This window comes from Cydia pomonella, chromosome 18 (assembly GCF_033807575.1).
Source record: "Cydia pomonella isolate Wapato2018A chromosome 18, ilCydPomo1, whole genome shotgun sequence".
Lineage (NCBI taxonomy): Eukaryota > Metazoa > Arthropoda > Insecta > Lepidoptera > Tortricidae > Cydia > Cydia pomonella.
The window spans coordinates 8,957,693-8,971,177 of NC_084720.1; the positions used below are offsets into that span (position 1 = coordinate 8,957,693).

A 13,485-nucleotide genomic window follows, 5' to 3' on the forward strand; every position below is an offset into this window, starting at 1 on the left:
TTGACGTTTTCCCCTAGAATTGCGGACACTAGGTTGCGTGACAGTCGTGCACGCTCCCAATTCAAACAAACTGTCTTGTCCATTAATATATAATTCAAATATAAGGTGGAATGAGATAGCAATATCGCTTGCTCCTTCTAGCTCGTAGCTGCTTCCTAATAGTACGTCGGCTTAACATGTTAGGTACCTGTCTGACATGACCCGTCCATTTATTTGCACTTACCGACCGGCAAAGTACCTACCGTACAAATAACTTCCTCGATCTGCTTCAAACTTACGCCAGATCTCAAGTAATCGCTCCAGGCTGATTGATGAACTCCCCCCGACGCTGCCCAGTGATACATGAGCGTACACTATTACTCGAACAATTACGGATATCCTATCCTATTGCAATTTATACTGTGATGGTGCCTGTTTCAAATTTTAAACACTTTTATAACTACGCTTACTTTAAAAATTGGAGCAAAGCGCTTAACGAACCGGCCTCCAAAATCCCCCCCACACACAATCAAAATAACGCTATTATTTGAAAATGACATGCTTAAATGAAGTGACGTTTTGTAGGTAAAACTTCTACTCGCTCTAATTGCTTTGTTTTATCATTTCTAGCAACAAAACTAGTACCTACCAGACATAGATAAGTAATTTTATTTTACTTTAATGTTCATGTCAAAATTAATGTTATTTTAAAATATAATTTGAAATAAGAGCGTACCTTCAATTGTTTTTTTTTTATCTTTATTTAACGAGCTTAGTCTAAAAGACGATGCCGCTCAATAGGTATAGCATTATCCTGTTATCCGCTTACCGTCAGGTGAGCCATACGCTTGTTTTATCAATGTTGATTCTAAACAGTCAATTCACTACATTTTTTGTTTGTTTGACATGTAAATGAGATGTACATTTATGAATAAATCATCTGAAATCTGAAATCTGAACAGTGGTCCTTATGAACACTGTTTCTTACCCTGGGTTTTTCACTGCGGTGATTCTTTTCTTAAATCGTACGAACTCACGTTGTCGAATGAAATAGTATGTGATTCCTAACCACTAACATAGATGGCGATGCGAACTAATATTCAAACTCTTACGCTAGATGGCATTTCAAAAGCAGTTGGCCAGAAAAATATTGGCACACGGTATGGAAGCTCCTAAATTTAAAAATAGAAATGCTTATTTTATTTATACAATCTCTTCACAGCTATAAATAATAGACTTCTATTGATATCTGTTAAATAGGCATGTAATGTCCTCGACATATCTATAGTTCATTCAACTTTGATAAAAATGTAAATAATTTAATTAAATAAAATAAAAACAGTAAAATGTAAATACCGCGCAATTCCTAATCCTAATTCAAAAGAACACCATTATTGAACTAGGAGTAGCTCGTCGGCGTTTCGCATTCAGCCCTCTCCCTCCGATGTAATGATAAATTAACGATATTATTGACTTTGATGCGGCGTGGAAAAGAAATTAGTCAAACATTACTTCTTGAAGTATAGAAGCTTGTACGACTACTACTTGGTTTATGTTTGTAAAAAATCTTTGATAAGTCGTTTTTCGTAGAACAGAAACCTGTTACGTATACATTTTATGTCCTAGGTTCGCCTGATCCCAGGTCATTCGTTGATTTAATTTGCTTGCTTGATTTGCTGAACATTCCTTCTTTGAATAGTAGGAGTAGGCTAGGTAAGCAAGCCTAGGATAACTAAGCTCTATAATGAAGTAGGTAGTATAGTAGGTACCGGAGTATCCACTACCAACCAGTCTTTTTATTTTAATAAAAATCTCGTCAAAAATATATAAATTCGTTTATTAGGTACTTAAATAAAATTTAAACTTCAGTACTTAATTACATTTTCCATTGCTCTTCAAAAAAGGCTAATTCGTTAATTCGAATCGTCTCGTTGTTGGCCAACAACGTGATTTAAATCCTTAAATGCTATTCGATCGTTTGCATTTACGTGCTAACACAATGCTTCTCGTTGTTCTTGGGAAGGAGGAAGAATACAAAAGAAGACAACCCTAAATAAAATGCTCGCTAGATCTGCAGCTAACTTCGCTTCATTATCACATGCAATGACATTGAAGCGAAGTCTGTTCATATCGGATTGTTAGTAGGGTTGTCATCTGTTTATAATTTTAGGGAGATGTAACGATGGGTACGGTCTGTTCGCGGGGCTGGTGCTGCTCCGGCTTGGGTGGTTCTGGTTGCTTCGCAGGGCCGGTCTTCGTGATAGGGACAATCCTTTCTCCAGCAGACGGCAGGGGACGCTTAGGAGCCGTGATCGTGAGCACACCGTCAGAAGACAGGGTGCTGACGAGGTCAGCGACCTCGTAGCCGGTGGGGAGGATGTAGCGGCGAGTGAACTGGCGGGAGATGTAGCCGTGCTCGTCCTGCTTCTCTTCGTGTTTGCCTTCCACTAAGACGGAGTTGTTGCTGGCCTTGACTGTGATCTCTTCAGGCGCGAATTGTTGGACGTCGAGGATAACCTGGAAATAGAAAACATTTAATTGAGAAACTATTCAAAACACAAATACTGACCGTAGATCATATAAAATAAGTTATCTAGCTCCCAGACCTCAATACAATACCGGCAAAAAATATATCACCTTCAGGTTTTTACGGCAAACATTTTTTGTGCTCCTAGTTGACTACCCCTAAAAAGAAAACCTGTAAAGGTTTGCCGTAAAAAGCTAAAGGTGATATATTTTTTCATACATACTAAACCAGACTAAACTGTCAAATAATTTTATTAATGTGTTCTTAAGTCAAGCATTAAGTAAGGCATTAAGTCCGCTATTTGTACCTTCATGTATTGAGCAATAAAGATTAAATAAATAAATAACTGCCAGGACAGCGCACATTCAACACAGACACAGACAGCCGATACGCTACATAGGTTACATACATCCTCCGTGTGTAAGTAATATGTTTCTATTTATTAAGTTCTCAAAATATGAAATAGAAGCAAATCAGTATAGAAACACAAGAACATCTATTTAATAAAATATATATAAATTATCTGTATGAAATGCTCAATGTATTTAATTTGGTAATGATTTATTTAATTTAATTTGGTAATGATTAATATATTTTTTTAAATATTATATTCGTGTAAATAGCTTATATTAATAAATATTAGATTATCTATTTTTAAAAGTAACTATTTTAAATATTGTTGGTATTTAGCCTAGCCGTTAGGGCGAGAGAATTTCAATTCGGATTCCGAAACCCTGGCTCGTACCATAGAATATTTCGGAACTTATGTACAATATAATTTGATGTTTACCAGTCACTTTTAGGTGAAGGAAAACATCGTGAAGAAACCGGACTTTTCCCAATGAGGTCCAATAGTGTCCCCCCTGGGCTTGGAGGTCAAATCGCAGTCGCTTTTGTAAAAACTAGTGCCTATTCCAATGCTAGTTCTTGGCGTTTCAGGCTCCTAAGAGCCGTGTTAAAATGCCGGGACAACGCCAAGAAGAAGATTATTTCAAATAGTAAGAAATCACCTCACCTCGAACTTTTCCTTCGTAAGGTTAATAGTGGAGGCCGACTCCTGCCTTGTCAGGCTCGTCCTCCAGGGCCTGAAGTAAGAGTTTCTGAATAGGGAAGAAGAGGGCAGGGTAGACAGAGACGACAACAGGTCGTCGCGGTGCAGGCCCATGCCAAAGTGCTGGTCGAACAGCCGCGACGAGGGGCGCGTCCGCTCCCAGTCGTCCCACCAATCGCGAAACATCATGGGGACCATCGACATCTGGAATCGAGAGAGTAACGAAATGATTTTAAAAATATTTATATTAAATATCGCTATTCGTTTTCCGAAGATGATTCAGCTACTTCAGCTCGCTGTCCTGTAAGGCTGCTGTTAAAGTGTGAAATTCTGTTAAAGTGTGAAAGTCATATACTAAATAGGTATTACCATGTCACTCTCGCTAGTACCTAGATAATTGCCGCGTCTGTTGTCTGATGTTTGGTATTGGACTTTAGTACCGCGAGCATGAGTAGGTACTACTACTACACCCGACTTTTCTGACATATTTATCCGAGTCAAAACTAATAAAACATTATGAAAATATCTGGTAAGCTAAATCTAAAGATCCAAATATATCCTAGGCAATGACGAGATACCTATTTTTAAACACAGTCCATCCAAACACAACAATGCTGTAATAAAACAAAATAATTGCCGCGCGAAATGTAATCGTAAAATTCAAGTCGTCTGTTGCACAATTTTATTCATACATCTCAAAATATCACATCATTAACTATCTGTTAATATGGGCTAGGCGATCCATTTTTTACACGTCAACTGTGGCAATCGAGCTTACGGCCCGCCCGATAAAAACGGACCCAACACAGCTTTTTGTCCCTGAAACTGTTTATTTATTTATTTGATTCAGGCAACAAGGCCCATATTACAAATACCTTACAGACTAACATACATATACATTTTAACTACTTATTATTTTATTTTGTTTAACTCCTACAGCTGTCTTTGTCACGTTATGATTAAAAAAACCGGACTCGCCCACCGAGGGTTCCGTACTTTTTAGTATTTGTTGTTATAGCGGCAACAGAAATACATCACCTGTGAAAATTTCAACCGTCTAGCTATCACGGTTCATGAGATATAGCCTGGTGACAGATGGACTGATAGACGGACGGACAGCGGAGTCTTAGTAATAGGGTCCCGTTTTACCCTTTGGGTGCGGAACCCTAAAAACATGCATGAAGCTATTATTAGCTATTGAAATACTAGTATCTATGATAAATAAGTATTAAGAACATATATATTTTCCCAAAGTTCTATAATGCATATCAGATAATAATTTAAAATTGTAGCATAGCATTTAGCACTCATGGATCGCCTGATACCTAAATGACACGTGAAAAGCGTCATTGAAAATTGAAAAGCAAAATTCAAGCATTAATCAACCCATTGTATATTCGTAGAACCTAATTCTCATTTGCGAGAATATTTTTAGTCGCGGACAACGAGATAAACAGGTTGTTAACGAGCCAATGCATCAATGTTCGCAAATAGACTCACTAAAATGTATATGAAAATAAAACTGCTAATAAAACAAGTACAACAGTCAAAACATGCACTAAGGAGTTTTTTTTGCGGTGGCCCTAAGACCCCTTAGTGACTAAGGGGTCTTAGGGCCACCGCAAAAAAAAAACTCAACTAAGTCTGACCTATCTGGGACTAAGGCAGTGTCTTACGCGAGCGAATAACTCGCGAACGCGAAGCGGCGCGGCGCGGGTGAATTCAATCCTTTGATAACTATGGATGTGTCCTACGTGGGCGATCTCCGAATACCGTTGGGCCGCCACGCGAGTCATCGCTCATGTAAGCCGCTGCCTAAGTTCTTTTCGTTGTCTTGTTTCCAGGCACTATTAACAATGCCAATGGACTAGGTAGAAAATTTTATCATACTTAATACATATTAATTATACCGAAGAAGACGTGTAGATTTAAATGTAGACATAACGTATGTAGAGACACATAAACAAAACGAGACGAGAAGAATTGAATTGGAGCGAAACCACTTAGCTGCTGAAGGTCTAACGCAGTCGAATTTTCGAACGACCCGAGTGACATATGACATGAGACATGACTTCGATTCGACTACTTGTTATCTATGCAACAGTTTACTGGCACTGGTGCCACGGAACCAGTGAAATAGTGAATGGTGCAGTTGAGACACGCTCTTGGTCATCTCATACGAAGGTAAACAAAACACTCACTGACGTCATTATAGTATAGACTGCCAACCCTGTGAAAAGTAGTCGAATGAATTGTTCTGGAACGATTCCACGAATGATTCACCTGGTTTCGAACGGTTTTAGAGTGTGATGCAACTGAACTAAATATCTTGATGAGATGCGACGTAAATTCATATCTGTTCTATTCGTATCTAGCAAGTGTTATTTCGGTCCTGATATTCGCCTCGATCGTGATAACCTGATAACTGTATTGAAAATGTAATCAAATCTACGGCACCTTCCCGAGGGGAGACATTTTATTTTAGTTTAGGTGTAGGGTTTTTTATAATTATTAATTTCAATTATTGTGATTTAGTTTATAAGTCTCAAAATTTTAAAATATATTAAAGAGGGAAAGTTAATTATAATCAATTCTAAGGTTCCCTTTTTCTGGTTTTTGGTAAATACTTTATAAAAAAAAATTATTCAATTAATAAGTTCACGTAGGTATCAATACTAAAAAATCAGATGCCTACCAGGTTACCAGATGCCTATAATTTTGAATAAGTGCCTAACTATATAACTTCACTTATGGACAAACATAATTCTTTCGTAAAAATAAAAATATGCAATATCAAGACAACATATACAAAATACCTCATGGTAGGTAGGTACTGTAGGTAGCTACTTTTCTTTTTCATACATACTCGGGGGTTATTTAAAAAAAATATGGAGTTCGTAATAACTTCGGTTAACGATGATAGTAAATTAAATAATGACCCATACATACATAAATACTTAACACACTAAATACTTGGTAAACCTAAACATATTAGGTAAGTAACTTAAATTAATGAATATCCAGAACTTATAAAAAACCAACGCAAACAAATAGAACTACAGGTCACAACACTATAGCACTCCGCCAAATATAGAAAACACAAGTTTGTTTATGACTAAAATTAAAAATTCAAAATACCTTCGAGGAATGAGAAGTTCGTTGCAAGCGCGCGCCGCAGTGCTCGCGAGACTACGTTGTCCACGTTTCAGTAGAGATTTAAATAGAATTTTCAGCTGCCCACGCTACTGACTCACGATGGGATACACCTTGAACTTGTAAGTGGTAGGTCGACCATGGTTTGTATTGGGAATCGGGAAATCTTCTGAAAGAAGGATTCACAATATTGTATTGTGCTTATCACATGTCGTGCAAACAATTGTAAATGGTCGATATAATTTATGGACCTGAGACTTGGCCAATGAGCATGACTTCGAAACCCAACATACTGAAGGATGACTCACGTTAGACCGGCCCGGGGCCGGGCCGGGGCGTCCGACACTTCGTTTTCTATGACAGGTGATCGGTGATCACGTGATGCTTTCTATACAAAACGAAGTGTCGGACGCCCCGGCCCGGCCCCGGGTCGGTCTAACGTGAGTCAATCTCTAATCGGATTCTGGCCTTAAGTATGTAAAAGTGCTTATTAGATCCCCACGGTCGCCGAGCACTTGGAAAGGAGAACCAATCAACGGTCGCTACCTCTCTAGAACAGCAGTTCTACCACACATCTACTCTTTCACAATCGTTGTTTCTGGTTGTAGTGTTGAGTTGCTTTTTAAGTTTTAGTGTAAAAATATCAAAAAGTGAATACTTACTTATTTTTGGCAACTCGAGACAAAGTTGGAATTTTTTTACGTTTCGTATATTCACATCGTATATTGTTAATAACGATGCTCTGATATTTCGTGAAACGGAAAACTTAGAAAAACGACGTCACGACCCTTGCAAGAGTCATCGGGCTCGGGCCCGGTATGGACCCCCGTCCCGTTCGGAATTGCCCGGCGACCGTTTGGATCAATTATCCCCTAAAGTGACTTTGTGACTCACGTCACGTTCATAGGAATGGACGATACCTACCTGTTCTTACAACTTCGATGTAATTATCTTGATGCATTCTTGATGTAATCAGTGTTGGGACAGGCAAGGCACTCCAGGCAGTGTCACCATTCACAAAGCTTCCAACTGTTCAACCTTTTAATCCTTTTATATATGTATTATCCAGACTATTTATTTTTCTTACAAAATGATGGTCACTTTATATTCGTGATATGTTATTTACCATCCTACATATTGTGACGATGTAAGAATTTTTAAGACTTTTCGAGACATAGGTGGGCTTGTTAAAGTTATGGTATGACACAGAGGAAACAGCCATAATGATTAGCTCTAATACGAAAATAATGACAAAGTTATTTATGTGGGAAGAGTCCCGACAGATTCTAGATTCATTTTATTTACTTCGGATGTTTTACGTCAAGCGCTTACGATTTCGTTGGATAATCATCAAATCATAGATTTAAAAAGCATAGATGAGTAGTCTCCGCACATGCTCTGAAGCCACTTCAGCTGCAAAATTATGTCGCACTCGTTCGAACGGCCCTCGCAGTACTCAACAGGTCGAGTCGGTTTGTCTACACCTCCCGGTTGTAAATTAAAAAAAGCGGCCAAGTGCGAGTCGGACTCGCCCATGAAGGGTTTCGTACCAATTATGACGTATTAAAAAAACTACTTACTAGATCTCGTTCAAACCAATTTTCGGTGGAAGTTTGCATGGTAATGTATATCATATATTTTTTTTTGATTTTTCATTCTGTTATTTTAGAAGTTACAGGGGGGGTGACACACATTTTTTCACTTTGGAAGTGTCTCTCGCGCAAACTATTCAGTTTAGAAAAAAATGATCTTAGAAACCTAAATATCATTTTTGAAGACCTATCCATAGTATCCACGTATGGGTAAGATGAAAAAAGATTTTTATGAGTTTCAGTTCTAAGTATGGGGTACCCCCAAAATTTATTGTTTTTTTTTTTCTATTTTTGTGTAAAAATCTTAATGCGGTTCATAGAATACATCTACTTACCAAGTTTGAACAGTATAGCTCTTATAGTTTCGGAAAAAAGTGGTTGTGACATAATCGGACAGACGGACATGACGAATCTATAAGGGTTCCGTTTTTTGCCATTTGGCTACGGAACCCTAAAAATACAGGAAAGATGGCTGTTTGTGTGGTGAATCGGTGTCACGATTCATCACTAAATAAAAACAAATCACCTGATATTACATTCCACGCGTAAGCATCGAGTTTAATATGATATTTTTACGTAATTGTGAATATAAAAATCCAAACCTTCGTCAGCTGCCACTGCTTATAAATGTTGCCAGTTAAATGAATCATTTTTCCTCCAAATGAGGCATGACGTTTACATTCTAAAATAAGTACGCTTACTTTAAGTTCCTTATTATTAAATAAAATTATATTTCTCGTTATTTTATTTCAAAATATGTTTCTTTTTTAGGGTTCCGTAGTCAACTAGGAACCCTTATAGTTTCGCCATGTCCGTCTGTCTGTCTGTCTGTCTGTCTGTCTGTCTGTCCGTCCGAGGCTTTGCTCCGTGGTCGTTAGTGCTAGAAAGCTGAAATTTGCCATGGATACCGTAAAATGCTGCAACTTTGCCATTTAAGCTCAATTTTGCCTATTTCATTTCAATTACGATCTCTCGAATTTGCTTAGTTTTTTCTTGTTTTTTACCATTTGATAGTAATTTTCATTATTCTGGCAACACATATTTATTTTTTTTACAATGGTAACTCCATTGTTGCTCCGCCAGTTACGTATCATAAGTCGGCGTGAGTAGCAACATTTTTTTAGTGTCTCGCAACTTTTGAATTTTTATCTACGAAAAAGGTGTTTTTTGAGAAGTGGTAACGTCCCAGGGTAAGTAAAGACTGTCTATTTCCCGTAAGTTTAATATTTTGAAGAAAAGGACATGATTTCAGCATTATAACGTACTAGGCAATATTGGGCAGTGTTTTGGAAACTTGAATGACACAATTTTGCCTGGGTCTAGGGCTGTCACTAGCTGAATTTTATAAATGTACAGAAAAGAGTAAAAATAAGCTTGCCTAAACTGCTTAAATGAGTATATTTATTACAAGCTTTTTATTAACTTGCAATGTTTGTTTGTTTAAGTCAAATTTTGCAAGTCGATTTTCACCGACTTTCTGTGTGGGTACCTATGTAGATCTGCTGACAATACAATAATAAACTGACGTTAACAAAAAAAACTTATGGGTATTAAAATGAAAAAAATTATAAAAAAAAACTTATTGCAATCTGTTATTATATTTTTATTGTAGTTACTTGCAATTGTATATTTATTGTATTATAATTATGTTGTATGTTTACAATCAATTTTCAACCACTTATTAGCGACCAATTGAGGTGTTTGACATACTTATGTAACTTGGGTGACAATGCAATGTTTATGGTACCATCGAGATGGTCTGATGATGGAGACCGAAAATAGCAACTTCTAAACTACACATAATAAACCCACTGTGTTTAGGCTCATTTGATTTGTCTTGCAGTTATCTTTCTTATCGAAATCTGGGTTGTCAGGTGTCAGGTCGATTACAATTGGAGTTCAAAGGTGATGGGTGATTAGAACTTTAAAATGAAATAGAACTTTACACTATAATAATGCATTGAAAATTAGCAAAATAGTGTATCTGCAATGTACTTGTAATAAAAAAATTAAAATAAGTTCAAATTATTAAATACTAAAAGAAAAAGAAATCAAACAACATTATATTACATTTGTTTGTTGATTATTTTGTAACTAACAATATAAATAGATTTTTTAATAATAATATTTTTTTGGCACAACCCTACAGTTAACGATATTTTTGTATAGAAAGTTTGTGGAACCTGCTACAACTTTACCTATTGCATGTGAAAAAAAAAGTATTAAGCTTATGGCCATAATTTGACTGTCAGGGACAAGCATAATGTCTCATGCACAAGAGTAAATATTATTGCAAATAGCAACACATTATTTATGGAGATATCCGTCTAGGCAAAGTTACGTCTTAGGCCTACAACTTTGCCTGCCACTTTGATTGCTTGTAAATCGGAAATACAGTATGATTAGGTAATGATATTTGAGTCTTATCTGGTAAGGCATAGGGTATGTTTTCCGACTAATACTCATGAAACTCATAATGAAAAATAGGTTCCCAGATATAAGAAAAAAACGTCAAAATCCAGGCAAAGTTGCAGCGTTTTACGGTATATAAATCAATAAAGCCAACAAAGTCGTACAATAAAATCTAAAAATTTAATTTTTTTAGGGTACCTCCCCTACACGTAAAGTGGGGGTGAAATTTTTTTTTCGCTTCAACCCTAGAGTGTGGGGTATCGTTGGAAAGGTCTTTCAAAACTAATAGGGGTTTTTAAGAAACATTTTTTGATAAAGTGAATATATTCGGAGATAATCGCTCCGAAAGAAAAAATAAATGTGTCCCCCCCCCTCTAACTTTTGAACCATAGGTCCAAAAAATATGAAAAAAATCGTGGAAAGAGCTTAAGAAAGACATTAAATGAAAACTATAGCGGACATGATCAGTTTAGCTGTTTTTGAGTTATCGCAAAAAGTTTTCCCTTCATAGTAAAAAGACTTACTTTAATTAGGTACTGATTATGCAAATTTGCCTATTTGTTTAACTCGGGTGAAAGTTACCGTTTCATACCTTGGTTAACAATTTACTATACTTTGAGCTCCAGTTTAGCTTATTGTGACGGAAGAGTAACTACGGAGCCCTACACTGAGCGTGGCCCGACATGCTCGTGGCCGGTTTTTTAATAATATATCAGTTTAACTTTTATTTTATGTAATGATCGTTTTAGAAACCCGACAATATAGCACCAATACTGAACAGAGTCGTCTTGTGAGGTACCTCATTGTTTGTAAATATAAATAAATAAAATAAATAAATAAATATTATAGGACATGTAAATATGTAAGTCTAAAAATGTATTCAAATATAGATTTTTTTGCATATTTGTAAAATAAAATAAAATAGTAAAAGCTTATTTATTTAAACCTTATTGCCAAAAAACAGACGTGGCTCTCCCCGCGATTTCGTCGCGTTGCTATTTTAATTGAATAGGGTTGTTTCCAATTTTTTGAAACGCTTGTATTACGTTCTATATTAACTAAAAGTTGCCCTAAAATTCAACTTTTATACTATAAACGGCTTTAAATATGTTAAATTAACAAAATATATTTTGACAGATGCTTTTGCGCCCAAAACGCTCTTTGAAAATTGAGTGACGTCACAGTTTACGGTTTGACACATAACTACATACACACGTAGAAGATACGAACTGTCAACTGACATTTGTCATTTATTGTTTATCGCCTAACTGTCAACAGTGTCAATCCGAGAGTTGTGACGTCATCAGAATCTTCAATGACGTTTCGAGTTTGGTCACGTGACGTGTGCCAAAAGATATTTTAAATTCAATATTTACAAAAAATATGGTCATTACAGGTCCCCTAAAAGTAGTTTAACATGTTCTTATAATTCAAAATAATTTATTGGGATACAATTCTGCCCTAAGATTTGTAGAGAGGAGAGAGGGCAACCCTGGCTGTCAAAGAATCAGCAGCTGATTTTGCTAGGTCCCTTTTAATTATTCTATATTTAATTATATTTCATGTAATATTAAGCCATTTTGGTATGAATTAAATAGTTTTAGTGTTAATTTTAATGTATACATAATAAGTGAAGTGCTTTAGTGACGTTTACAAGTGTCTTGTAATATCTTAAATTTGTAGCCGTTGTAGGTTATAAATTTAAATTTGTGTTCGTCTCGGTATATTTTCTATGTTTTTATCGCTATTTATTACCAATTTTGTTTGTATTACAGCGTAGTAAATCATTGTACAGAGTCAGAACACAGTGTAGGCATAGTGAAACGTCACTATTTCATGTAAGTACGCTCGTAATATCGCTTAGCTTGAGTAAGCAATTCCCTGGTTTGTTTTGGGTCTATCCTACTATAAAATATATTTATAATGCTAACTCGCAGAGCAGCTGCAGCGGTTCGCCAGCAGGAGGCTGACAAACTCCAAATTACCTTGCTGGAATTAAAAAAATCCAAGGAATTGTGTGCTCAATTGCTTAGTGAAAGAGAGGATAGTGAAAAGGAACTATTATTATCACTTGATAGTGTAGAGAAGTTAAAGAAGGAACTATGTTCTTTAGAAAATGTTTACAATGATGTAAATTCAGAGCGGGCCCGGCTCCAGGAGACGGTTGACAAGTTTACTGAGTGTAGTGCAGCATATGAACAGGCCTTGACAGACATCAACTCATTAGAGAGAGCACTGCACGACGCCCACGAGCAAATCTACGAGCTACAGGAGGCCCAAAATATTGCTGCAGCGGCACACACTCAAAACTTATTCGAGGAACTGGTCCGGCCCGACTCACAGTTGGTTGCCGCTCCAATTGAAAACCCTGTTGTTAGTATAGATTTAATCAATGAATCCACCACACCAAGACTAGTAAATTGCAGCGGAAATAAACTCAAAAAATATATTAAATTAAATAGAATGATTAAAAAAAACCAGAGGTTATCAAAAATGAATAAATTGTTTTTTAAGAAATTGAGATTTTGTAAAATTAATGTTAATTTATTGGATAAGTTAGACTTGTATTCTGTTCAATTAGAACATAGTAAACTACAGTATGAAACTGACACACAGATTTTAAAATCAAAAGTTCAGAGTTTGGAGGATTCTATACAATCCCTAGAAACAATAAATGAGAGTTCGAAAAAGGTGATTAATGAATATTCTTTAGCCATGGATGATTTAATATCCTAGATTAAGCATAATTCAGAGCGGTTTGAGTCGCTGAC

At 36.3% G+C, this 13,485-nt stretch overlaps 1 protein-coding gene across 1 annotated transcript; it reads right to left on the minus strand.

Moving 5' to 3' along the window:
• Positions 1–1,797: 1,797 nt before the first annotated feature.
• On the minus strand, positions 1,798–6,823 carry LOC133527605 (protein lethal(2)essential for life-like). Its single transcript, XM_061864685.1, has 3 exons — positions 6,696–6,823; positions 3,522–3,761; positions 1,798–2,496 (listed from the first exon to the last, which is right to left on the minus strand). The coding sequence occupies exons 2-3, from the start codon at positions 3,759–3,761 to the stop codon at positions 2,146–2,148; spliced, it is 591 nt and encodes a 196-aa protein (XP_061720669.1). The 5' UTR covers positions 6,696–6,823; the 3' UTR covers positions 1,798–2,145.
• Between the last annotated feature and the right edge of the window lie 6,662 nt (positions 6,824–13,485).